This window comes from Cinclus cinclus, chromosome 2 (assembly GCF_963662255.1).
Source record: "Cinclus cinclus chromosome 2, bCinCin1.1, whole genome shotgun sequence".
NCBI lineage: Eukaryota > Metazoa > Chordata > Aves > Passeriformes > Cinclidae > Cinclus > Cinclus cinclus.
The window spans coordinates 30,299,322-30,326,553 of NC_085047.1; the positions used below are offsets into that span (position 1 = coordinate 30,299,322).

General features: G+C 47.5%; 3 protein-coding genes across 3 annotated transcripts; 1 reads left to right on the top strand and 2 right to left on the bottom strand.

Moving 5' to 3' along the window:
* Positions 1-1,440: 1,440 nt before the first annotated feature.
* Positions 1,441-8,140, bottom strand: PHB2 (prohibitin 2). Its single transcript, XM_062513605.1, has 10 exons — positions 7,884-8,140; positions 7,719-7,803; positions 7,566-7,645; positions 6,993-7,177; positions 4,720-4,849; positions 4,167-4,270; positions 3,663-3,740; positions 3,046-3,122; positions 2,813-2,818; positions 1,441-2,003 (listed from the first exon to the last, which is right to left on the bottom strand). The coding sequence occupies exons 1-10, from the start codon at positions 8,008-8,010 to the stop codon at positions 1,973-1,975; spliced, it is 903 nt and encodes a 300-aa protein (XP_062369589.1). The 5' UTR covers positions 8,011-8,140; the 3' UTR covers positions 1,441-1,972.
* A 127-nt stretch (positions 8,141-8,267) lies between these two features.
* EMG1 (EMG1 N1-specific pseudouridine methyltransferase) lies at positions 8,268-12,447 on the top strand. The gene is made up of 6 exons (XM_062515549.1): positions 8,268-8,405; positions 8,491-8,592; positions 8,905-9,046; positions 9,409-9,467; positions 11,044-11,193; positions 11,980-12,447. The coding sequence occupies exons 1-6, from the start codon at positions 8,268-8,270 to the stop codon at positions 12,091-12,093; spliced, it is 705 nt and encodes a 234-aa protein (XP_062371533.1). The 3' UTR covers positions 12,094-12,447.
* A 76-nt stretch (positions 12,448-12,523) lies between these two features.
* LPCAT3 (lysophosphatidylcholine acyltransferase 3) lies at positions 12,524-26,806 on the bottom strand. Its single transcript, XM_062515548.1, is given in 14 exon segments — positions 12,524-12,868; positions 12,985-13,111; positions 13,231-13,389; positions 13,911-14,058; positions 14,656-14,822; positions 15,109-15,195; positions 15,848-15,956; positions 16,363-16,541; positions 17,613-17,650; positions 17,734-17,827; positions 17,978-18,084; positions 18,199-18,306; positions 26,610-26,763; positions 26,765-26,806. Coding segments are annotated over 13 exon segments (1,509 nt in total). The 3' UTR covers positions 12,524-12,868; positions 12,985-12,994.
* Positions 26,807-27,232: the final 426 nt, after the last annotated feature.

Sequence of the window (27,232 nt, forward strand, 5' to 3'; positions counted from 1 at the left end):
GTGGAGAAAATTAGTCTGGAAGCTATCAAGAGCAAGACTTGAAAGACAACGCAGTCATTGATCAAAGTGCACACAAGTTCTTGAAGGGAAAGTCATGCCTTACCAACTTTTCACAACAAGGTTGCCTTTCACAACAAGGTTGCCCACATGGTAGTCAAAGGGGAGCCAGATGTGGGGGCTTTTTCTGTTTTGGAAAAGCTTTTGACAGTCTCACCGTATCTCTCTGGACAGCGTTCAGCCTACAGCCAGACGTGTATACAATTCCATCCACACAAAACTGAACAAATGCCAGATTCTGCACCTAGAATAATGTAATCCTGGATGTAAATATAGACTGAAGGATGAGACTGAGGTGCAGCATTGCAGAAAAAGTTCTGGGTATTTTGAATGATGGCAGGCCCTGCCAGGTGTGTTATGCTGGGGTGTACCAGGCACAGAACAGTTAACAGGCCAGAGAAGCGAGGGTCCCACTGCACTCAGGGCCAGCCTCACCTCCACCATATACACTTTCTTGCTCCACAATACAAGGAAGATATAAAAAATATTATAATGTGTCCAAAGGAGGGCAAAAAAGACAGCAAGGAAAGGTGTGACTTACAAGGAGCAGCTGAGAATACAAAGTGAGTTCAGCTTGGAGAAGACTGACCTAATACCTCCTGGTCAGGGGCAGCAGAAGGTGGGGTGCTGATCTCTTCTCTTTGGTGTCCAGCAACAGGACACAGGGAATGGCTTAAAGCTGCACAGGGGGCAGTTAGGATTTGGTATCAGAAAAAAGGGTCATTTACAGGGTGGACAACCTCCCCAGGGGAGCAATCATGACCCTGAGTCTGTCTCTGTTTAAGGCATGTCTAGACAATGCTCTCAATAGTTTAACTTCTAGGTTGCCCCAGACTTGATCCTTGTGAGTCCCTTCCAACCCAGGACATTCTATGATTCTATGGTGCTGTGATAACCTCCAAGTCCTAAATCTTAGCGTAGGGCAGCCCAGAGAAACAGCAAAGAAGCTACCCCTAAAGAACACAAGATCCTGCTGTTGAGACACAAACAAAGGAGAATTTAGTCAACGGAGGAAGATTTCTCCTCCTCTTTTCAGCCAGGAAAGCAGAGAGGGCAAAAGCACAAGCTGTAACAATGGAGGCCAGGACACAGCAGAGAGAGGCTTCTGTGACCTGGAAGAGCAGACAAATGTACCCTCATCTGCAGCCCTCAGAGGTAGCTAAGGAACCAGCCCTGGTCACACACACAGCTGCAGGAGTATCCAAACATCCTCCTTCTCTCCCCACACTGTGATGATCATGAGTGTATTTATTTCTTTGCTCCTTTCCCTTTATCATCCTCATTCTAATTTCAACCAAATAAAATCTTTGTTCCACCTCCCACTAGATAAACTAACCTCTTTTTATTTCCATGCACTAAGCACACTTAGACACAATATAAATTTGGTTTTTTTTTAATTTTTACAAATGTTTGAAAGCATCACTGAGCAGACAGTGACACAAGTAAGATATTCCAGCAGTGACAGGCACCTAATGAATGGCATTGTCCTGAATTCAGTCCCAGGTTCTCTTGGGATCAAGAGTGAAAGAGAAACAAAATTTACTACAAAAAAAGCTTGGTGCTGATGGCAGAAGAACTCCCTCACTTGGCCAAAAAAGAATTTTATATCCTACACAAATCTAAATATTAATGAAGATTAGAGGCAGATATACGCATGGGTTAATACCAGTAAGGTCCTTTGCCCACTCTCCAAATTTAACTGGTGGGATGAGGAAGGAATTACAGCTGCCTAGAGGCAGAACCCATTCCTGTAACTGAATCACCACAGATGGAGCAGAGGCAGGGGGACCAAATCTGGCTACTGGATTAAAAACTTCATAGTGAGGACAAAAAATACTAGTGGAGAGAGTTCAAAGATCCTCACTCTTATCTTCTGCTGGTCAGTGATGCTGGTTCTAGGAATCTTCAGCTTCTTTCATTTCTTCCCTTTGAGTAGGAGACTGTCACTGAAAGTGAGACAGAAGGGAGTCGTCAGTCCAGAAAGCACAAGCAAAACTGTACCAGCCCCTCAATATGGATTCTGAGGTATGGGGTGTCACACCCAAAGGATCTGGACTTCCAAGTCCTTCCTATTAGGCAGGTTTTTTTTCCAAATCCCTTTAAATCTTCTGGAACAATATGACACAATCTGGTCAGAGGTGAGGAACAAAGACGTTATAATCAAAGATCCCTCAGGAAAAAAAAAAAAAAATCAGTTTTCCCTTCTCAATTCTGAGAAATCAAAGCTTTTAGCAGCATCCTGTTAGATCAGTTGGTACTGCCTTTTTCAGTAAACACTGGACAGATTAGGCAAAGGCACCAAACTCCCGATAGCTCTGAAAGCCAGAAATGAGGTGCGCTCGCATGGACTGGAAAACTTTTGCAGAATAACAAAAGCATTTTCCCTATAAAATGTCAGTCCAAACCAACACAAATTCCCAAATCTGTCTGCCTCTTTACAGCCCTGTCTGCCATAACCACAGGATACCCTGTACATGTGATAGATCAGAGAATGCTCCACAGTTACTTCTGCCTTTCCTATGAAAGGCTCCTTATGAGGCACACATGGAGCTCCAATTACAGCACACTCCATGTATGTTTGTGTGGTCCCTGCAAGGAAAGCTTCGAGTTTCACATCATAAATGAAAACTGAGGTAGAGATTAGAATAAAGTTGCTGAGGCCAGAACAGCCCAGGCCAGAAACATCCCAGGCACTAAGAAACAGCAACACCCTGGTTCCAGTACTAACGAAAGAATTAAATGTAGAGTGCCTTACCTTCCTCTGTGTCAGCAGAAGCAGTAAGGGGTGGAGGGTGGGAAAGAAAAAAAACAAGAGTAAATGGATTAGATTTAACAAAAATCCCCATTTCCACAGCAGGAGAGGCTGCTCCCTACTTGGCTGTATCCTCTGGCACCAGGCTCCCTTCAGAAAAAGATCCTGAGAGCGCTCCAGAAAGGGGAGGAGCTTCCCAGGTAGGGCAGACAAACCCAGGCACCCAGCCCCTTTACCTGGTGAAGGCCTCATCCTGGAGGTTCAGTACCAAGTTATCTGCTGTGAGATACACACGGTTTTGTGAGGCAGCAATCTGAAAAAGAAATACATTACAGACATGGCATCAAGGACTAAAAATGCACACAGACAAACAGCACTAGGAAACTAACTCCTCCTTCAGATACAGCACTTGTTTCCTTCCTCTGTTAAATCAACACAATTCCTCAAAACAACTCTCTAACTTCCTGACCTCCCATCCCAGAGCCATCAGACTTTCTAAAAGAAGTGCTCATTCTGTCTCTCTGTCACAAAGACCACTGATCCCACATTTATATGTCCCCCCTTTCTCAGCTGCAGGTAACCAGAAGCTTTCGGTGGCTGCAGCTGAGGGTGGGTGATGAATCTGATGTGGATCTGGCCTTATCATATGAAGAGCATGAACTATGAGCCTCACATCTAATTGCAGATCCTTGCTAAGTCTTAAGCTCTACTTGAGCAAAGAAGGGCTGGGCAGGAACAAAGATCAGGACAGAGCAGATCACATTCGCCTTAAATTCATCATGTGGCTACTGGGCTGGGGGGACAGCACAAGGACTGTAAAAGGACAAATGCAATTCTGTGCCCCAATGCTCACCGTTTTTGAGATGTTCTGAGCAGCTCGAATCTTACGTAGTTTGATGTAGCCTGGATTCCTGCTGAGAGCTTCCCCAAGGTGCAAGGGAAAAAAAGTTAAGGAAAATACCACAAACAGAAGCCGCTTACCCCCAAGGAATTCTTCCCAAGCCATATTAAAGAACATCTTAGTGGGTAAAAAGCAATCTCTACCCCAGTAACATGGGCCTTTGGGTAGGCACATCTTCATTTGCCCAAATGAAGAACGTTATGGATTACGGTGACACACAGCCCATAAAAGTTAAACTTTACAGCAAGGAGCACAGGCCCACGGCCTTCTCTGCTCTGACCGGTCACCTCAGATGAACCTCACTCCAGCCAACTGGAGAAGGGGGGGGAAAACAACAGTGACCTACTTGAAGCTATCATCCGATCACAGTCTCCTAAGCATGAGCCCAATGTGACAGATTCTCAGACCTGTCAAGCTCACAAGCCACATCCCACAAAATCTCCTGAAGCAGGATATCATCTTGGCAGCTGTTGCTTCCCCCTCGGCCTGAACTATCTTCTGCTTCTGCTCCTGCTTGGCCTTTTCCACCAGGAACTGGGCACGCTGTGCCTCCTGCTGGGCTGCAGGGAGAAGGAACACAGGCATTGGAATTACGTTGTGTCTTCCATCAGAACCTGAGAGCTGAGGCCCAGGCGCTCTGCTTCCCAAAGAAGCGGTAAAACTCTGGGACCACATCCAAGTACAAAATATATCCGAGAGCACTTTACCTTTTCTTGAGTGAAACCCAAAGCACCCAGACCCTCCACATATAACTCCCACAGTGAGTGACAGAGTCCCAGTCTGAAGAGGAACCTTAGTTTTGGAAACTCAGTCCCTCTGATGGTCTATCCCATTAGCTACAGCTTTCTGGTAACACTTCTAAAAAAAACCTGTTTAACTCTGTTACTAATGAGGCTTAGAGATTTGTAACCCTGTACCTGTACTCATACAATGACACAGCAGTGACACACTAGCCCAAATTCCACTTCCTTGTTTAATAATTCAGTGAAAAGGCACCAATGGAACTCACCCACTTGCTTAGCCTCCACAGCAGCTGTGTATTCACGACTGAAACTGAGCTCTGTGATAGCCACATCATCCAGGATGAGGCTGAAATCCTTGGCTCTCTCTGTCAGTTCTCGCCTAATGAGCAGAGACACCTGAAACACAAACACAGCAACCAGAGTAGCACCAAGCACAGGGTGTTCTGCACTTCCTGCATGATCCAAAGGTGAAGCACAACAGCTCTTCAGCATCAGGTGAGACATTCCCCAACCCAAACTCCAAACCATGGACATCAACACCATCCCTGAGTAACATACCCACAACCACAAAAAGCATTTTCAAAACTCTACTACAGCTCATTTGTAGTTATTACTTAACTGTTCTATACAAGTAACACCATGAAAATAAAAAAACCTTGAAAGTGTCTTTTGTTTTCACATCCTGCCACATCCAGTTCCATAGGTCCTATAGTTTTGACAATAAGCAAAAATTCCTTCTCCACCTTGGATTTGCCACTGTTTGCAGGCTGTGCTTTCATAACTGTACTCCAACACAGAAAAAGAAATGACCACATAAGTTTTTTAACCTGTATCACATCTCTTAATTACAGTACCTACTTGTCTAGTGCAGCTACCACACTTTTTTTGGCTGCTTTGGGTGGGTGTTGCTGCTAGATAGATTTATTCTCCATTTACTTGCCAGCACTTTTTTCAGGCAGCCTGACAAGTCTGCAACAAATATTGATTTAAACAGAAACTGATGCTACAGTATCACATGCTTGGCCAGTCGAGCATTTGCTTTTACTTTTACAGCAGCTGTTCCTGAACAGAAGAACTCTAAATACTGACACAAACCTTCCCTGTGTGAACTGTGAGCACACAACTACATAAGATCACTTAATTTTTTTCTGACTACCAATCCCTTCAATACCACATCACTTTATAATAGCAAAAACTGGATGGAAACATGACAAGAAGACAAATGCAATTCAGTTTGTTCAAAAATTTCAGATAAGAATCATTCTTTGATCCCTGAAATCACAGATGCTTAACAGCCTTTGCTTCCAATACAGCCAAAACTCCAGAGATATTATTTGCTGTCCCATCCTCTCCACACATTCTCTTTCTACATGAAGACTAACAAATCCCTCCACTGCATTCCATGTGAATAAGCACAAAACCCTGAACGCCCTGACCAGGGGGATAATTTCTCATCACAAAACCCGGACACTCATTTCTACTCTTTAGTTCTTCTGACATGGATCAGAGATGTGGTCTCTGAGAGCTGAGAAATGTTTTGTATTTCATCTAACAACTTTTCCTCTTCAGCACCCCCCTGGCCCTGCAGGACCTCCTCTAAAATTTTCAAAACATGACCAGCACCTCCTCCCTGCGCCAGCTGCTACAGGTGATTAGAACTCTCAGAATCCCTAGCAAACAAACTATGACAATACAAACTTTCACAAACATGCCTTTTTAAGTCAGATATTTCTAATACTTTGCAACACTCCCCCAGAGGACTCGAAGCTTTCTCTGATTAGTGCCTACAGGGAGGGTGCCAAGACAACTGAGCCAGCCTCTTCTTGGTGATATCTGATAATATGACATGGACAGAAACTGGAACACATGAAGTTCTGCCTGAATATGAGGAACTACTTCTTTACTGTGCAGGTGACACAGGACTGTAACAGGTTGCCCAGAGAGGTTATGGAGTTTTCCTCACTGGAGACACTCAAGAACCATCTGGATGCAATGTTCCACATGTGCCATGTGCTCTGGGATGACCTCGCTTGAGCAGGGAGGCTGAACCAAATGACCCACGGTGGTCCCTTCCAACCTGACCCATTCTGTGATTGGAAACAGAAGTTATTTGCTACCCTTCTGTAACGTCCATCACTGACAGGCTAGTGCTTTGTTAACAGCTCATTCCCATTGTTTTTCAGATCTTTCAAAAAGGTTGAATTTGTGCTAACAGTTGTTCTGAGATCTGTATTTTTAAATCCCATTCCACTGACACCTGTGGATCATGAAGGAAACCAGCTCTCCCTCCCTCAGTGTTACATTTTGGTGCAGTTTTGTACTCTGTACACCAACGAATCCAGTTTCCTCCTCAGACTCTGCCAGTACAGTTATCTGCACCTGTACTGGAATCAAACCATACATGGGACACGCTTCCCACATGGATGAGCCATCCACCAGCTGAATACAGCCATCTTTCCTTCACCTGCCACAGTGCTCCCCACTACCCACCGCTCTGCAGTTCCGCTGACTGACCCAAGCCCGCCACGGCAGGGCTCACCTGGGCTCTCTGTGTGATGAGCTGCGAGGCGTTGAACTTAGCCACCACGCTCTTGAGCACCTCGTTGACGATGGAGGGCAGGACACGCTCCTCGTAGTCCAGCCCCAGGCGCTGGTACATGCTGGGCAGCTCGGCCGCGTTGGGCCGCGTCAGCACGCGCAGGGAGATGTTCACCATCTGCAGGTCTGTGGGGACAGCGAGGGGCTCAGGGGCCTGCGGGGAGCCGGAGAGTCCCTCTCCATCAGGGACCGCAGCGATGCGACAAGGAGCAATCGGCACCAACAGGGACAGCAATATTTTAGTTGGAAATTAGGAAGAAATCCTATGCGGTGAGGGTAGTGAGGCACTGGTACGGGTTGTCCAGGGAAGCTGTGGATGCCCCAGCCCTAGAGGTGCTCAAGAACAGGTCGGCCTGGTCTGGTGAAAGGTGTCACTATCCGCGGCAGAAAACTGTAACTAAACGATCTTTAAGGCCTATTCCAACACGTTAACATTCAATAACTGTCTGAGGAGGGCCGAATTACGGCCGAATTCCTATCCTGTGCCTCCCCCCTCGTGGCCCTTTTCTCTCACCTTTGGAACCAGTGGGGGAGGAGATTTTCCGCGGCCGCGCTCGGATGTCGTAGATGATGGGATACTGGAACCAGGGGATCCTGCGGGGGGTGGAGGCGCGTTAGGGGCGAGGGCCCCGCCAGGCCGGGGGGCCGGGTGGGTGCCGGGCCCTACCTGAAGTGCAGCCCCTCGGCCAGAATAGTGTCCTGCTGCACGCCGCCGATCCGGTTGAAGAAGATGGCGCGCTGGCCGCCCTCCACTGTGGGGAGAGAGCGGGGGCTTGGTCAGCGCGGGCGACAGGCACGAAGGCTCCCAGGGGTTGGGGGTGACTCCACTCACCAATGAAGACGGACTCTCGCACGCCGTAGGCCAGGGCACCGGCACCCAGGAGCAGCTTAAGCGCAGTGCCGACGCCGCGGGGCCCGGTCGGCAGCCGTCCTGCCAGGTCCTTCAGGTTCTGCGCCATGGCCGCCCCGCCACCGCCCCCGCCGGGAAGGACACCGGAAGGAGCGACTGCAGTGGCACTCCGGCGGGAAACCGCGGCGCCGGGAGCGCCCTCGCTGACCCTTCCCGCCCCCAGCACTCACCTTCCGGCGCGGCGGCCGCGGCGCTCCGGAAGCGGGTCCGGCCGGAGCCAGATAGAGAGCGCGCCCCGGCGCCATCTTGGGTGGCCGCGGCGGGAAGGGCGGGGAAGGGGCGGGGCCGGCGGGGCCGCGTGACAAAATGGCGGCGCCCAGGCGGCCACGTGGGGATGTGCAGGAGGAGGATGATAATGAGGGGCGCTCGCTGGAGGTTAAGCGGCCCCGCGGGCAGCGGCGGCTCCTGGTCGTGCTGGAGGGGGCGAGTCTGGAGACCGTGAAGGTGCGGGCGGCGGGAGGTCGGGGCAGGTCCAGTCGTGCCGCGGATACCTTCACTTCCCGCTCACCTGTCCGTGCTTTGGCCGTAGGTGGGGAAGACGTTCGAGCTGCTCAACTGCGACAAGCACAAAGCGCTGCTGCTACGGAACGGCCGGGACCCCGGGGAGGTGCGGCCTGACATCACCCACCAGGTACCCGCTGGGTCCGGTGCGCCTGTGACGGCCTGGGCTGCTCGGGGCGATCGTCCCTCGGGTCCGGCGGTCTGCTTGTGGCCCTGGAGCCCGGGGGGGCGAGTTTGGCCTCCCCCGCTATGGTGGTGGGTTTTAGATTGAGTCGCTGTTTGGGTCTGGGCTTGACTTCTTAGCATTACATCCCGTAGTTGGGTGAGCTTTCAGTCTTAACATCGGTCCCTTCTGCATTTTTGGGGCTAACCCTCAATTTTTCCCAGCATTCTCTCTCTCGTGCCTTTTCTTTTTCCACTACCGTGTGCTTTTCACTTTCAGAGTCTCCTGATGCTCATGGACAGCCCCCTGAATCGGGCTGGGCTCCTGCAAGTTTATATCCATACCAAGAAGAACGTTCTCATTGAAGTCAATCCCCAAACCAGAATCCCAAGGACTTTTGATCGATTCTGTGGTCTCATGGGTAAGTGATTCAAACTCTGCATTAGCTATGGAATAGTGCAGGAAGGTGGTCAGGATTGGAGGAGCTTTGGGAAAAGTGAGAAACTGGCACCAACCTTAAAATGTGAAGATGAGAAAAGAGCAGAGAAGTGAAAACCTCTTTCTGGGATGTTCCAGGGTGCATACCGCAGCTATGTGCTCCTTACCACCGTGGGGAGTGCCTGCAGGAGGTTGTGCCGTCAGCAAAATAACTTTTTTTAGGCTGTAATGGGAACTCTAGAGGTGGACTTTTTGTGTACCTCAACTCAGAGTAAAGTATGGGGATTCCTCTAGCAGATTGCCACAGTTTATGTGATTTTTTTTTCCTTGTTCTCTCTTTGCCAGTTCAGCTGCTGCATAAGCTCAGTGTCAGAGCAGCTGATGGGCCTCAGAAACTGCTGAAGGTAAATATTCTGTAACTGTTGACAGCTAATATTGCAACATTCTAAAGGCAATGTAGGAGGGGTTTTTTTTGGGGGGGGGAGGTGTTTTTTTGGTTGGGGGTCCTGGTTGTGGGTGTGGTTGCATTTTTATTCCCTCATATCATTGCTGGGGATCCTGGTTTCAGGGGGGCTCTCCCACATGCTACCTGGCTAGGAGCTGCTGCTGTGGGAAGGAAATGCCAAACACACCTGTCTTTGGAGCTGAGGGATCTGTTTCCTGACTGCCATGCCTGGGCATTGACACTTTTCAGGTACAGCTTTTAAAATGGCAGAGAGAGGTGGAAATGAAGATATAATTAACTTGAATGGCTTCTGTAGTCGCAGAGGGGAAGACTGGATAAAACATGGGGACAAAGGGTTTATCAGGATACTGGATTCCTCTGATTAAGAACTACCCTTGTTGCTGGAAATACCAGAAAAGCAGCAGCCTGAGGAAGGTGATGGTGATGTCATCTTGGCAGAGAAGGTTTGGTCCTAGCTAGTGCATCTTTCCAAGGAGATGGATCAGCAGGCAGGGACAAGGAGCCACCTTTCCAGCCTTTCCCACACAGGGCTCTCATAAACCTGGCTTAAGGAATGTACTAGAACAAGGAGCTGCTGGGCTGGAGCAGGACCTCACTGCCCTGCTCCTTAGACAGCAGCAAAACTCCCAGAAGCAAAGAAGAACTAATCATGACTTAAATGTGTTTCATAACTTTCTTCTGGAAAATCCAGATTCCCCAAAGGAGAGTGGTTTTAAATCCTAGCATCAGCCTGGTTGCCAGCCAAGATGAGACAGAGTTGCCTAAAAGGGACTATAGGTCCTCCATGCCTTCCTTCTGTGCCTGTTTCAAGAGCATCTTCCAGATACACACTGGCAACATCTGGGCATGCCTGTTGGGCTTTGTTCTGTCCCTCTGCTGGGGAATCCTGACCCTACTGGCCAATGTGTACTTCATGGCTTCTTTGCAGCAGAAGGTAGTGTTCAGGATGCTCTTCCTGGGAGCAGTGCTGTGCCTTAGCTTCTCCTGGCTATTCCATATTGCCTACTGTCACTTTGGAGAAGGTCTTGTGGACTTTTTAGGTTTTGGATTATTCAGGAATTGCACTGCGGGTCATGGGGAGCTCTGCTACTCAGTCTACTGCTCCCCACAGCCAAAACTCTTTGACCTCTACATCACCTGTATCCTGGGCATATCTGCCATCACTGAGTCTCAGCCCATCTGGGATTGCTTTTGCTCAAGGACCTGAGTGTACTTGGTGGGTAATCAGGAGGACAGGGAAACAGGATGTGTACCTCAAGGGGATTTGATTTTTGGACAAGGACAGTCTGTGATGCTGAATTTTTTATGTAATGGTTGTGGAATGACACCACCACTGTATTTTGTAAATACCATGGACAGTGAGGATGGATTGCTCCAGATACACCAGTCATGAGCTCCTGATGCAGCCTGCAGCCAGCTGATTAATTTGTCTGTTGCTTTTAGCAAACATTGGATCCAGCTATGTGTTGGCATCTGTTACCTCTACGCCCCTATTAACTTTCTGCTTTCTGTAGGTGATTAAAAATCCAGTCAGCGACCATCTGCCCGTGGGCTGCATGAAGATTGGTACCTCTTTTGCAGTGTCACAGGTGTCAGATCTTCGTGAGCTGGTTCCTGCAGCGGAGCCAGTTGTCATTGTGGTGGGAGCTTTTGCCCATGGGTCGGTAAGTGTGTGTATCCCTTATCTGGGGTTGTAAAAAGGTTTCAGTCTTGTTCTGAGTATGGAGGTTTAATCTGTGTTTTTTTTTTTTTTTTTTGGCTTGGTTTCTCCTCCACCTAGCCCCCTACTTTTCCCTGTATACTTGTCAAAAAAAGGCCCAAAACTGCAACACTTGGGACTGTTCTCCTTCCCAAGGGAGGGCATTAGTGAAGGCTAGCAGTTTCCCTGCTGAGGAAATACTGTGCCTCCTCAGTTGTTGGGGTTGGAAGGAATCTCTGGAGATCATCCAGTCCAGCTCCCTGCCAAGGCAGGGTCACCTGGAGCAGGTGACACAGGAATATGTCCAGGTGGACTTTGAATGTCTCCAGAGAGGGAGATTCCACTACCTTCCTGGACAGCCTGTTCCAGTGCTCTGCCACCCTCAGTGAAAAGAAGTTCTTCCTCCTGTTGAAGTGGAACTTCCTGTGTTTTAGTTTATGGTCACTCCTCCTTGCCCTGTCGCTGGCCACCAGAGGAAAGAGTCTGGCACCATCCTCTTGGCACCCACCCTTGAGATATTTGTGCTTCAATGAGATCCCCTCAACCTTATCTACCCTAGACAAAACAGGCCCTGCAGTCTCTCCTCATATAAGAGATGGTTCTATGTCCTAATAATCTTTCTAGCCTCTGCTGGACTCTCTCCAGTGGCTCCTTGTCTTTCTTGTACTAATGGAGACGGGGCTTAGTGCAAACATTTTGCAACTTGTTTGATTTTTTTTTTTCCCCTATTTTTCTCCCCCTCTTCTCCCAGGTCAATGTTGACTACACAGAAAAGATGGTCTCCATCAGCAACTATCCCCTTTCTGCTGCCCTGACGTGTGCTAAAATTACTACTGCCTTTGAGGAAGTGTGGGGTGTAGTATGAACTTCTGCTCCTACTGCTATCATGATGGACTTGTATATTGTGACTTCACATTCTGGAAAGGCTCTTTAACTTTGGTGTGGACCTGGTGCAACTTTGGGCTCCTGGAAAACACTTCATCTTCATCCTTGTAGCTTCTGAAGCAAAGAGACTTTAAATGGACTGCCCCACTGACCTTTTTTCCTATTAAAGGTACCTTTTTTGTGTAAAAAGCACTTGTGAATTTTACTTTCTCATTTTTCATATGTGGGCTGGCTGGATCCCCTTATAGCAGGGACTTTCTTGGCCCAAATTTGTCACAGAACTGGAATTCTTAGCTGTGCCCTGCTCACCCTGGTGTCACACGGTCCTGTAGAATCGCCTTGCTTGGTGGCATGTGACAGTTCACACTCCCACACCGAGGCACCCAAGAGGAAAGGAGCTGAAGGCGATGTTAAAAAGACCAGGAGCAATTTTTATCTTAGATGACAAAACGTAGAAAAGTCAGAAGGTGGCTCCAATCCAACGCAGCACCTGCCGTAAGTGTGGTACAATCATCTGGTATCAGCAGAGAGACGAGTGCTGGCCGCGGGGCGGCAGAGCTAAGGCAACAGACAGAAGGTGGAGGGTCTCAAGGAGGCTCGCTTGGATCCCCTCCTTTTGGGTCTCTGACCCTGTGCTTTCTCATTCCCCCTCCTTGCGTTGAAAAATAGTCATACTTCAACACAGCAAACTTGGCAGGTGATGCTTTGCTTTCGGAGTGTTAAATCAACTCCTACGAATGCACAGGTGGTACAATCTGGAAAACAGAGGAGCCCTACATTGGCTTTGGTTGATTTGATGTTTGCCTTTCACCTTGGGCTGCAGCACTGCTGCCCCACTTCACCTCCTTGTCTCTACCTCATACAGCCTTACCTTTTGGCCGTTATTCTGCTCTTTTTAGCTTTTCTTTTCGTGGCACAATTAATCTGCGAATGTAAGGCAACACCAGCAGTAAGGTGAAGAACAACACGTGGCCGAAGAAATAAATAGACCTGTACACCTGTAAAGAGAAAGGCAGGGTTGGGGATCAGCAACCAGCTGTAAGCCAAAAACATAGGGGAGGGGATGGAGGGAACAGGGTTGACCATGTGGGGTTGTCTGTTTGTGGCTACTAAATACCTTCATCCATTTGTCCCAGGTGAAAAGGCAAAATGGCACCAGGGAGTAACCCATAAACATCCAGTGGTTAGTCTGCTGCAGCACATAGAAGATGGGCCGCAAGACAGTGATGGAGGCCAAAGTGCTTAGGGGAGGACTGTCCCGAACAAGGTTCATGACCTAATTTAAAGGAGAAAAGAAACGAAACAGAATTCTCAACAGTTGGATGTCCTGGGGCCAAAGTTCTCTATCCAGCTGTGTAAAATGTGTATTAGTAAGCAGCTAGTCAAAAAAAGTAGCTTAATACCCTGTCCTGGCTAAAGTTTTAATTAAGAAAACACATTTTAAAAAGGAATATTGTTCTCTCAGTACTAGGAGATTAACAAAGGCATTCAGCTCATGTGTTTGTCCTCCAGTCTTTCCAGCTGCCAAGCATTTCAGCTGCCCTCTGCTCACAGGCCAAGTTTTCCACTTTTCTCCCTGTCAGCTTCTGCACTATATGTATGGTTTGTCCACACAGAAGGCAGCAACCTACTGAACTCCTGAGAACAAAACCCTGCCATCCTAGAAAACCAGTTCCAAAGTGAGCAGCTATTTCTCATATTTAATGCAAGTAAAGCCTTCGGTGAGGCACTCTGCAGCCTCAGGGAGAGGCTAACACAGACCCCCCCCCCCATTCTGGTAAGTCAGACAAAGCGCACCTGTCTTTCCACGATGACTATAAGCAACTCCATCTGAAAGCACACCAGGTAGCCAGAGTGCAGCCCGTGCCAAATGGCCAGGAAGAACAGGGCCAGTGCCTGTGACAGCAGTTTGTTGCCCAGGAACTTCAAGCGCTTGAAGATGTAGCTAGAGCAGAAAATAAACAAAGTGCTTCCACGTTATTATCTGCCCCCCCCGGTTGTGTCAGGATGAAGGGCCCGGGGACCTGATGCCTTTGCATGCCCCATGGTGGCAGGGAACAGCATGATGAGGGCAAAACCTACATCAAAAAAAGTCTTCCAAGAAATCCCAGCTATAAGGGGGAGAAGGGGGTCATTACATACAATTTAGCTGTGTGTCCCAGCACGTGCTGAGCCAAAACCCATCTGAGTTTGGCGTGGGGTGCACCAAGAGCCATGATGCAGGAGGCAGCTACCAGAGCAGCTCTGGCTGGCTGAGCAGGCAGGCAGGCCCCAGGGGCTCTCTGTAGTTCCATTCTAGTCTCTGCTGCCATCAACTGCTTGCCTTTATTAATTAACTGCCCTTCCAGGTGAATTAAAAGATCCCTCTAACCCAGTAACCCAATAACCTGTTTCTAAGGGCACAGCAGCAAAACATGGGAAAAGGTGCACAAACTGAAAACTGGCAGATTCTTCCTCTAATGCTCCTGCTTAGCATAAGGTCTTGGCTCTGCTGGCAGAACCCAACTGACACATTATAGAAGGAGAATATTGTCCTGCTCACCGGGCCACCCAAGCATTGGTGTTGATGTTGAAAGAAGCAATGGTCCCTGTGAACAAAGGTGTTGTCTCATACAGCCAGACCTTCATGTTGGCACAGGCATTCCACAAAGGCTTTCCGTTCTGGTCTTTCCCATTGTACCCCAGACCAACAAGGATGCAGACACCTTCCTATCAAAAATGCACAAGAAAGGTAAGGTGAAAACATTGCCCTTCTTTTGCTGGAGAGGCAGAGCTGAGGAAGTGCTGACTCTCACTGTGTTGAGAGCATCACTAGAGATGGAACAAATGGATTAAAAAGTGCCTTTTACTTAGCTAGCCTTTGCTAACTTATAGCAAGCTGAACTGACCTGCACTGATCTCCCGATATCTGGATTTCTTCCATTTAGTACTAAGTCCAAGAGGCTTGGACCTTTATTCTTTTGTCTTTTGCTTCTGGAACAATGTCTAGACTCACCGTAACAAGCCAGCAAGTTACGTATTTGTAGAGTATTATTTTGCCCCAGATCAATATGTAACCACAACGGAACCAGAAAGGCTTCTCCTGCAGAGATAAGAGTGAAACAGAGTGAAAATAAAACCTGGAGTTGAGTAGCCATAATGACACAAGGTAAATGGGATCTCATCACCATCTTTTGTTTTAATCTGATGTATGTGTTACAACATATGGACAGGCTTATGCAAACTTACATATCATTCTCCTTCCTTTGGTAATACTTGGCTACTGGAATAGGTAGGAGTTTGGAAAGACTCTGGGATTAGCATAATCAAAATCCTTGCTGATAATCTGCCGGTAGGAATTATTTGTTAGGAGTTTTCCAAGAACCTCAAAGATTATGGTAAATCTTACAAGTTACTCTAATGAAATTCTTTGCACATAATGGTTAAATGGAAAGTCATTAAAAGGTCATAAAACACATATGTTAGGTTTCCAAAACCAACTGTGGCATTTAAAATCAATTATCCATTTGTTTCAGTTGTGCTTAATACATGCCTGTTCTGCATCAGATGGAATCCACAGGACAGGCGGTAAGGCCAAATCAGCTGTGGAAAAGCTTATCACTAGCTGCTGACTTATTTTTAAATTGAGGCAAAAATAAATAAAGAAAGAAAAAAATAATTCCACTCTTGTAGATCCAGTGCCCAACAGAGAAGTAGAATTCTTCCACACCCCACAAAGCCAAGTGAATACATACCATATAGTCATCTGAGGTGAGGTATTCATCAGAGATGTACAGGCTTGACAAGGTGTACGTTACTAGAAACAAGAGACCCAGGCTCAGGCGCCTGAGAGCAGGCACGAAACTGAGAAAGAAAAATAAGAAGGTCAAAGAAATGCCTTGGAAAAAGACCATCAAATCCATAGTTTTAAAAACAGGTGGAGAGGAGGAGGTAGGGGACACAGCGATAGGGAGTCACAACATTCCACTGCAGCAGCTGCCTCCATTTGGAAGCTGGGATGCAAACATCACCAGGCTGGAACCGAGTCTGTACTAGAGATGTCAAATGGTTGTTGATGTTCATGCCCTGGTACTATGCTGTGACATTAAGCAGAGTTACGAGCAACTTTTGAAAGACTGCCTTGTCTCATATATCACTTCTGGTCACAGTACTTCTGTGTCCAGGTAAGAAGGAAGTCTGCTGCAGGGAATGTGGAAGATTCAGCATTCTAGGATTGTAGGAAGGGAGGAGCCAAGCAGCTTTGTATTACCTATTGGGTCTCTGGCCTGGAACGTCAGTCATCTCACCCCTTGCCAGTTTCTGATAGTCTGTCATGGAGAACTGAGGCCCAACCATGAAGGCACCATAGAAATAGGAGAATCCTGAGACCTCCAGCAAGGTAGGAACCCCCCGAACAGCAAATCGCCGCTGCTCAGGGGTCAGGAACTCCTGCACCAAAGGGAGTGGCATTAACATCATCCCAGGGGTTTCATACTAGCTCTGGATGTTATGTCCTCACTCTGCCTCCTTACTGGTTTCAGCTCTTGCTCCCCATGGACATGGAACTTCACACTTTCTACTTCATGTCCATCCCTTTCCCCAGCCCTCTCTATCCCAACCTGCTTCAAATAGCAACAAGATCTCATGGCTGAGACCAGTTGCACAGGTCTCTATTCCCACATAAGCTCTGAACTTATTGGAAGATTCCTATGGAAAGGATCTACTGACAGGCATCCCCGGCAGCAGAGTAGGCATAGTAAGAGCACTGCATCTGACCTATTTCAGTCCCTGATTGCAATTTCATGTACTCTCCCATGACCTTATCATGCTACAATTCCTACTTCTTGATGCAAAAATTGTCTTTAAATACTTGAAGGTTCAGGTCAGGAAATTTCAGCTTGACCCCATTTTCCTGCAGTCAGCAGTGATTCCATGGATGCTACAGACTTTTGTCAGGCCTCAAACAGGAGATGGGGAATGCAGGTACTTGAAGCAGGAGTGAGGGACTGCAGCATGTGTAGTGCCCTTTCCCGCACACTGTGCAGTGCAACTTCTGTTTCATTTGAGCTAAAAACAGGGTTCTAACAAATGGTAAAGGGCAACCATTGACAAGGACATGGTAAGACTAGTCAAAGGAAAGGAAGATGGGAACTGAGATCCAGTACTGACTGCATTCAATTTAAAGGTACACTACCCACAAGACACAGAGCATCAGGGATTGGGACTCTAAAGCAATAGATTTGGGGGAAGGAGGTGGTGGGGAATTTGGAAGGGTGCAGAGTAATATTCAGGACATAACTGAAACAACTTCTGTCCATCTCTAATCACTACTGTCTCTGTTCCAAATTATTTCATTCCATTCTAGAATTCAGTGCCCTCAAACATTCACAGAGGCTCCCCTCTCAGCTGTGGCTTTTACCTAGCAATGCAGCTTGCTAACTTACATCCTTTGAACTTGATTTTCTGATTTCTAGCTCACTGGGACAGCATGGAATGATAGAGAAATGGTGTCTAACTCACCGGATCTTTTCCTCCATCGTAGTAATCGATGGCCAGACCTAGAGGTGAGAAACAGCAACTTGAAGCCCTGGGATGGGCACAGCTTGCAGAGTGCAAAAGAGAGAAGAGAGGTGTCACTCACCAATCAACTTAAGGGTCAAGACACAATGTGGCATTGTCCACTTGATGTCATAATGCTCTGTGGCTGTGAAGTAATATCCAGCCATAAGGTATGTCTGAAAGAAACCATTGTTTGAGTTGTTCAAACTAATGCCTCCAGCTGGTTTTGATCTGCCTCCACTTTTCCACCCACAGTTCCCAGTGAAGTGCAAAACTGAACAGAGGCCTCCCTTCTACAAATCCAGGGAATATGACAGAAGGTTTACCATTTGAAAGAGGAATGTGGTGATGACGGCAGTGATTGTTCGACCCATTAGTCTCAGTATGAGGAACTGGATTAGGACACATATCAGGGAATGAAAAAACTGCATCCCTGTGGGCAGGGAAAAGAAGGAGAGAGATAAGAAACAGAAGTTACATTTATAGGTCCTCCCAAATCTCAGCATGCCCTGGGCCAGGCAGCTCTCTCTTCCCAAACTCATCTTACCAAAATTGAAGTAAGCAATTGAGAGTCCTGTGAACACGTTGTAGAGATGGATGAGGTAGGCCTCCTTCTGGAAGAGGAAATAGCGCTGGAACAAGGCAAAAGGATATCCTGAGTAGAGAGGGGGGGGGAAAAAGGAAGAGTTGTAAATAAGGTTAGACAAGTATTTGTCATTTACCAAACTACAGCCTTCTCAAACATGTCATTAGGAACATGTACTTTACACAATTCATTATCAACATGGCATGGTGTTAATTCCCGATACTGCATTTGCATCTTGGGTGACAGAATCCAGATGAATTACTCTGTACAGAAGGAAATACTTTAAGAGAAACATAATTATAGCAAAACTGACATTAAAGTGCAAGATATTACAGGATTACAGTTTCTGGCCTCATTCAATATATGAGATGGATAATGCTGAAATACATGAATCACACTTTAGCCTCTGATTCATTTCCAAATGCTGTGACAAATACAATGAACATGGCAAGAAGCTATATTTAAAAAAAAGGGTGGGGGAAAGTAAAAACTATGGTTAATACTATTACAATGTCCAAAAAAACCTCAGTCCCACTCCCACCTCAATGAGTTCTTTCAGCTTTAATTTCAGAGGTACTCAGGTGACCTCCAGTAAGATACTCTTGCTTTTCTACCTCTGCAACTTTGGATTTGCATCTGATTTGTGAACTACTGGCTACACAGAGCTGTGACTAAAATCCACTGGTACTACACTTGTGAAATTTTTGAAAAACAAACAAACAAACAAAACAAAAAAAATCCCAAAAAACCCCAGAAGCATTTCATATGGAGCAGCTAAGAAAAGTGGAAGGGGTGATTTCCTTGCAATTTTCTGCAAGGTAATTCCTAGTCTAAGTTAAGAATGCCTCCAGATTATTCATCTGTGGCTCAAGTGAGAAGCAAACATTTGTGAAGCACTCTAGTAGTACAGTGAGAAGCTCACACAGAACACCACGATTCAATTAAATTCTGCTGTCTAGGTGAGTTTCACAAAGCATTCAATAAACATTGCCACATAGCAGACAGTAAATATAATATGTCTTAGTGCACAGTGGCACAGGAAGTGTTGCAATTAGTGTTTCTAAAGGCATGTGCACGAAGTGCTGAACTGGGATACAAGAAGCCACTTCAATTCTGGCATTTTGTAACTTTATTGCTCTGCTTTGCAAGCCTGTGTGTTCTCTCGCCCTACTCAGAAAAAGGGGAAATTCATCACGTACCACAATACTGGCATGCACACTACTTATCATCCTAGCTGAAACCAGGAGCAGTGGATGGAGCTCTGCTACCTGCACTAGTGGAGTAGAAGTAGCAGGAGGTGGTCATGTTTTATATGGAGCAGTAATAAAAGGTGATGAAATGCACATTCTGCCGAGAAGTCTATGATGGATGGAAGGCTTCCAGTAAGCAAGGCCAAGTCTAGTCACTACTGTGAGAGGAAATGAGAAACTCTGTCACGTTATTTGAATACATCTCTGGCAGTCTGGCAGTGCTAACAGGCTGGAGCCATTTTAAGGCCCTCTCCATCCCCGCAAATCCCTTGGGAGGGAGCCCTGGAATTGGGGACTTTTGGGCTCTTTCTTAGATCCTTTTGGGCTCATGTTCTACTGCGTCCAGATGTGTACCTGCTGTCTCCTGAAACCAAGCTGCTGCTCCCCATTTCCTCAGCCTCCTGCCATCCCCTCTTTGGGTTTTCCCTGCCTCCTTGTTGCTGTTCCTTCCTCCTTTTGTGTCCCACGCTGGTTTCCACGCCACAGGCTGCTTTCTGGCCAGCCCCACATTCCACGGCTCTCCACTCCCAGAGCCTGGCAACCTCTCTCCTGCACATCCAGCCTGGTCTCCCTTCCAAAACAGTGGCTCCAAACTCCCCTACAAAATGCCTTATCCAAGCCATCCCTCTCCCTTCCCGCTCTTCCATGCTTTTCATGCAGCCCGCTTCTGTCCCATTCTCCCCCCATTGCTGCCCTGAATATCAGCTGAGGGGGAAAGAGGGAATTGGCAAAAAGAGTTCATCACATGGGCTCTCTGGGGATACAGGAGTAACTCAAAGAATTAGAGCAATTCACATGATTAAAAAAAAAAAGTAGTATTTTCTACTGGTCTTTTACTCAGAAACATACAAATGGGGATTCTTTGTTCATGAGCCAATCTTCCTGCTGAAGTTTAATAAACATAGGAAGAACTGGCTTTGAGAAATGGCGAGTGGTGAAAAATACAAAATGTTACTATAAGATTAGATCAAAAGTTAAAAAATTGAGGTTTACTGTGAAAAATGTTTCACCTTCTGAGCAAAGAGGGGAAAATCAGATCAGAAATACAGGCAAAACACAATTTATTGCTGTTCATCAATATTCATGGTTTTAAAGCTTCATTTTAAAGGGTCTCCCACTCTTAAAAATCACTACTAGTTTGCAAAACAGTCAATTTCGACCAATTTTTTTCCCTCTAGCCATTTCTATAGACATAATTAAAGTATGACTGAACACCATAATGTAATTAGTGTTCCTACTCTTTCAGAGACGCGTCTCACTTGTCAGCCGTGCTCCTTTTTAGTTCTACGCAGGAGATCATGTCATGGTTTGAGTAATGCTGCTCTGAAGGAAAAAGAATTATGAACCCTTGCAAATAGAGAGTTACTAATAATACACACTGCATCTATGTTTTTAGAAACTATAAACTTACAGCCTGGTCTTGCACTATGTGGCTGTTGTTCCAGTTCAAAAGTCACATCAGCCTAAATTCTTCTGATATTCAAAGTAACTTGTGAATACTCTGGACCGCAATTTACCAACAGTTTTGCTGCATGAGATAATGATAAATGAGATAACTGGGGCAGTTGCATGCTGCAGATACAAACTTTAACCCCCAAATGGCAGCAGATACAGGGTAGCAATGGACACTCTGATGTGGCTTGTGCCCTTTTGAACGCTCATAAACTATCTATTAAATAACAAAGTTTCTGCTGATAACATCAGTATTCCTGTCCCACTACCACGTCCCTGAAACAGCCTAAATTAGCACAGCAGCTTTCAGAGTTATGGTTGCCTTCTGGCAAGCTGGATGTCACTTTTGGATATGCCATCAGTAGGACGCTGCACTGCTTTGCTTCTGCCATTCAGAGCAACAGGACAAGAGTCCCTGCTCCTTGCTGCCAAGAGGCTCTGCCCAGCAGCTCCCATTCTGCCAAACTCCTCTTTCAGGGCTCCCTAAGCAGAGTGGACCAAATCGGGAAAGCATCTGTAAGACTCCTGGAGAAAACAGCGGGGAGCCTTTGATCCAAACTCATTCTTCCCTGTGCATCACAGAGCTGAAAAACAGCCAGTGCACAGAGTTGGGGTTTGCCTCTAGACACACTTTCTATAGAATGGAATTAGCAATTGAGATTATTATTCATTTTTTTACTTCACAGGAACAAGAGGATGATCTCTGGTTAAGAGAACCACGGAGATGGAAGGAAAGGACAAGCTCGGCTTCTTGGCCACAGCCTTTTGGGAGAATAATGGGCCATTGCACAAAGCCCGGGCTGTCCACAGATACAAGAATCTAATTGAGCAAAGGAAGTTAAATCATCAAGAAGGTGGATTAGGCAGGAGAAAAGTTCTACTAATCCCAAGCAAAAATAGTGCTGTCAAGTTTGCCATCTTCTGGACTGGGTGATTAAGATGCCTCTCTTTTTCCAGAGATAAAGCTGCAAATAAGAACAGCAGAAACATTCTTTTCATGTCTGGTCCATTTATTTCCCCTTTTATATGCACTAGCTCTATCTCATCTTCAAGTCAGTACCTTTTTTTTTCCTGTCCTCCCTTTTGGTGAATATTTAACTCCTCCTTTGTTAACATCCAGCAGGGCAATAGTCTCAACTTTTTTAATAAGAATGTTAAAAATATAAGGAAGGGGACAATAGGGAAAAATATGTTAAAATATCAGCCTTACCTAATAATTTTGACTTCAAAATTATTTCTTTCTGTTCCTAACACTGCAAAAGTGCCACACCTTGTTTAACACTGGGTGCATAAACATGAGTATTTTAATTCAGCCCAGGAGTTTACCTTGAAAGTCCACTTATGGTGCTTTAGTTTGCATAATAGAGCTGTCTCAATGCATGAGAACAGGGCTCTCTTCACATGAAACCCAACTGAAAACACACTCCAATCAATGGGTGCTCAGTGTGTATGACCTGACTAAGGCAAATCCAAAGCAAATGCTCAAAACCCACTGACAAGTCTGCTCTATAGGTCTGCTCCTACTGCATGAATTTTCTCGCTCATGTAGACACAGGCAGTGTGTAGCACTACTCAACTCCCTCTATTTTTGTTATTATTTAAGGAATAAGACGTAGTTGAAGTTAGGGGTTTAAACAAGGCAGCACATGAGTGTTCTGTGACAGGGCTAGTTTTATAACAGGACAGTGCTGCCTCTTAAAATTCTTCCCATGTCTTACCCATCAGAACCAGTTGTTCACAGGCCCTGCAGTAAGGTTCCTGCTTGGCTGACCAGCTGATTACTTGATTTGGGTTAAGCCAGCAGCTTTGGGGGACCACAAGAAGAATTGCACTGAGCCTAAAAATCTTCAGGATGCAGGGAGCATGAAGCAGAGCATGTAAAACAAATTGATGAGGGGTAGAAGAGAGACAACTTGTGAGTGAAGCAGCAGGTTTCTGACACCCTGTGAGGAAGAATGTGTTACTTTCTGCAGGTCCCTGCTATGACTATGGATGAAAGCACATTTCCCCAGTGCTTTTCCTGGCAGGTCTGAGCAAACCAGCCAGGTCATTTCTGGCTCAGGGCTGTAAATAGCATGTTGGCCCCCCTCCATATTATGCAGGTAGCTCTCAAGGCATTGTGTAATACTATGGTCAGATAAATAGCTTTAATTCTTTGGAATCGTACAGCCATGCAAGAAACATGAGCAACAAAAAGTACTAAATACACAGTGCCATAAGGCCTCCTGTGTCCCAGCTTGTGCTTTGAGCGGTGACAGCAGGAAAGGAATCTGTCCCCTCTCATGTGAGGACAGGAGCAGCAGCACAGAAATCCTGTTATCTCCTTCACACCACTGGGGCAGCTCCAGTGGGAGCACTGGTCCCTGGACCTACTGAAGAGTGCAAGCTAGAGTTCATCTCTCAAAGACATTTTCATATTATTGCCAGACATTAGTGTACTGACGTAGCACAATTTTTCTTGTGACAGGGTCCAGAACTGTGCTTCAGGTATTCTGCTGTTGGTACTGCTGTCAAATTGCAGATCAATTTCTTCAAAGGTTGTCTATGCAAATTTTTACGTGGGGGAAATCTGCAGTAAGATTTTAATCTTGTACAATCCAGGTAGGGGACTCTATTCTAGCTGTACTCTCTGCTTCAAAATTGCAGCATGTATAAACCTGTCTCAAATTTAAATACAAAGCTGTGACTAAAATGCCCATAATTTGCTCAGCAATGTGCCGTTTACTTGTTCACTGAAACAGCACGGTGCTCTTCAGGACTACTCTAGTTTTAGTTCTTGAATGTTCTTCCTTCCTCCTTCTCTTTTTCTCTCCTGTATTTTTTTTTCCATGTCAGAATGCCAACAGTTTTAAATGACCTCTTTTGGTAATTTCAAATCACTACTAAAGGAACACTTACTCTGAATCAAGACAGTAAATACAGACTATTTTTTCAACAGTAATTCAGCTTTCTCCAGAAATTAATGTAAGAGGTCGAAAAGTCCTTTGTGATTCTTGCTTTTTCAGAAGACTATTTTTACTGGTTTGTGGTGATCTTCTGCAAGTGAAACCCTAGAAACTGTTGTCACAGTAAAACTGCACAGTGTAGATGGGAAACTGCATCACAGAGGAAGAAATAAGCAACAACTTTTTAGTCCATCTTTGGAACCATGCTTCACCCTCATGGCCTTGTTCTGAAATAATTCAGCAGTATTAGCAGCAGCCAACAAAAACAGTATTCTTCCTGAATCTATGTAAACACCTGAAATAGAGGAAGTGAAGGAAAAGCCATAGTTTTTCTGTCCTAATGCTTCTTCCAGCTTTTAGAAATGCCTTTCATTTATACCCCATGCCATCCTATAAAGTGGTCATCAGCACTAATTGCAATGCCAATGAGATTAAAAGGATTGCAAACTAAGCTACAATTAAATGAACATTTCTTTGTGCAGGGCTAAGGAACTCCTCTTGCTCTCCTCTCATCTTGCTCTGGAGTCGTGTTTGGCCCTTCCTTTTAAAGTAATGGTATACGTAAAATGCTTTACCACTCATCCATTAAGCAGGAGAGCTGGAGTCAGTCCCCTCAGCCTGAGTGGTTCAACCTACATGACCTGCAAGAGGGCCAAACTGCAGGCAAGGCTGTTTTGCATGCCCTGAAGCCTTCTGTCTGAAGTTATGCTTTCCACTGCATCTAATTAAAAGATACTAAGCTAGGGAGAAAGGACAGGGAAAAGTGCAGCTCCAGCCTCCTGGTTTGGTTTATTCATTTGAGGCATGAAGGGGAGAGATGTGAGTGGCTTTCTGGACCCTGATGCCCAGATCTTAATATAAATTCTAAAGATCCTTTAAGACTGTGCAAAACGGACAGTGGCCTACCTGGGAAGGGACACTGTGGTATCTCAGTGGCTTACTGTCAACACTACACATGGAAGACATGTAACAGCACACAGGAGTCTCACACTTCCTTAATCTACTGTCTGCAGCAGGCAGCTCGTATCACCATTAGGACAAAAATTATCAGCTGTTCATTTCAAAGAAGTGGTGCTGTTCACCCACAAGATGCTGAGCAGGAAACACCCTCCCAGTGTTGTGTCCCAACTTACTGCTAGCAAGGACCAAATAGGAGAGCATGATCTAGGTGCATTCTGCAGAGCCATCTCTCTGCTGTGGCTGCCTCCACACACGCTTTCTAGGACCTTTTCTGCATCAGCACTTGTTAGACTGGTCCCTTGGTTGATTTGGGTGACTAACCTTGTAGTGAACTATCTGCTTTTTCTGGTTTAGGTTTCTGCCAAGCAAGTAAATTCAGTCAGATGGCAATTAAAGGACCAGAGAGAGACGTGGGAAAAAGGCAATCAGAACTTTTCTCTTTCAGCAGCTGGGAGCTGCTAGACTAATTAATACTGACTTGTGTGCATGTCCTGTGTGTTTCCTATTACTTCATTTTTTTCTTTATAGAAGTTTGTTAAACCAAACTTCTACGTTGAGTTTAAAACGACAGTCAGTTCAGTCTCCTGTATCCAGCCTTCAGGGGAAGAATGTTTTGCTCAGTTTGATCTCACACATCATAAACTAAGTCAGGTGCAGACCACGGTGATGGAGTGACACAGTTTTTCTTGTGTGCATTTCCTTTAAAAATATTGTACTTTTAGTTAGCCAAAGCAACTTTATTTTGACAGATGACACAGTAGTGGCTGTATCACTACAAATATACTTTCAGGCTCAGAGGAAAGCTTGTATTTCCTTTCTGCTAGGTGACTACACCACCAAATGGTTTCACAACCCGAAGTTTCCCTGACCATCTGCAGAGATTTACACAGAGAGCATGTATACATACACTTGGATTAATGTTTTGGGAGCTAAAACCTCCCCCTCAACCGCCAGCCCACATCACAACTCCAGCCCTGCCTTAACCATTTCGCACGGAACTCAAGTATCCCATGTTTACATAAGCGCAGGCTCCGTGTTTTGCAACACGCTTCGCGCTGCAGGTGGAGCGCAGGACATCACCCCACTTCTCCGGGCACGGAGCTGGAAGGTTTTGCCCACCCTGCCTGGCAGTGCCCCCGATGCCACGCCAGTCCTTTACCGCGCCACCACGGCCGCAGACACGGGTGCTGACCCCGGGCAGTGACGTCCCTGCACTCGGACGGGGCAACACCTGAGGAGCTGCGCAGATTCCCGAGCGGACAGCCCTCCGGACACGCGCTGCCGGGGCACTGGATGCACACGCGTCACCGGGCACTCACGGGACAACCGCAAACAAAGTTCCTGTGCCCGGGACGCGGACCCAAACCGGGGTCTTTCGCAGGCACCTCGGGCTCCTCCTCGCCCCGCTTCCACAGGCGGCCTGCCCGGACCGCACCCCGACCTCCCGCGGGGAAACAGGGCGCGCTCCCCCCTCCGCACCGAGCGGGCCGGGGGCTCGCCCCGGGCAGCTGCTGCGGGGCACTTCGCGACCCGTCCGACCGGGACGGGCGGTGCCGGCGGCGGGATCTCGCCCGCCGGTTCGGCGCGCACACGTGGCCTGGCTCGGCGGCTCTGGCACAGGTGCGGCTCCGCGCGGGCGAGGCGATGCCCGGCCCCGGCCCCCGCGCAGCGCGGAACGGAGGTGGCGGCGGGGTCGCCCGTTCTCCACGGCGGGCGCGGAGCCCCGCCCGGGGAGCCAGCCCCGTCGCCCCCCGCCCTGCCTTACCCATGAGGATGGAGAGAATGAGGCGCAGCGCTTGCTCCGACGAGCCCAGGGCCTCGGCCAGCCGCGCCAGGCTCCAGCCGGACCCCGCCACCGCCATCTTCCTCGCCGGCCGCCCCGCCGGCCGGTCGCGCCCCGAACCCGGCAGCGGCACCAGCCACCGCGGCCCCCGCACCGCGCGCGGCCCCCTGAGCGCCCATTGGCTGCGGCGCGGCCGGCCCCGCCCCGCCGCGCCTGCGATTGGGCAGCGGTGGCAACGGGGCAGGGCCCTGCGCGCACTAAGGCAAAGGTTACCCGCGAGTGGGCGGTGACGCGGGCCGGCCACGCCGGCCAATGATTGGGGAAACCGCTGCTGGGGGCGGGGCCGGGGCCCGGTGGGGCGGGGCCGGGCGGGCGGGGAGGGGCGCGGCTCCCGATTGGCTGCGGCGGGACAGGAGAGCGGCGGGGCGGGCCGGGGGTTATTCGCGGACACGAGGCGCGCGCGGGGAGGGCGGGCGCGCAGGGCGGCGCCTGGGCCGAGTTCTGGGGCCTCGGCCAAGGTCTGGGTCCGGGTCTCGGTGTAAGTCTGAGTCTACCTCTGAGTGTGAGTCCAGCTCTGCTTTCTGGCTGTGGGTCCTGGATACTGG

Coding starts and splice junctions, on each gene's coding strand:
- EMG1 (XM_062515549.1), top strand. CDS start 8,268: ATGGCGGCGCCCAGGCGGCCACGTGGGGATGTGCAGGAGGAGGATGAT. Junction 8,406..8,490: donor CGAGTCTGGAGACCGTGAAG/GTGCGGGCGGCG, acceptor CTTTGGCCGTAG/GTGGGGAAGACGTTCGAGCT. Junction 11,194..11,979: donor GAGCTTTTGCCCATGGGTCG/GTAAGTGTGTGT, acceptor CTCTTCTCCCAG/GTCAATGTTGACTACACAGA.
- PHB2 (XM_062513605.1), bottom strand. CDS start 8,010: ATGGCGCAGAACCTGAAGGACCTGGCAGGACGGCTGCCGACCGGGCCC. Junction 4,271..4,719: donor TGTGGAGGCTAAGCAAGTGG/GTGAGTTCCATT, acceptor TTCTCCCTGCAG/CCCAGCAGGAGGCACAGCGT. Junction 3,741..4,166: donor AAGCAACAGCTGCCAAGATG/ATATCCTGCTTC, acceptor TTTCCCTTGCAC/CTTGGGGAAGCTCTCAGCAG.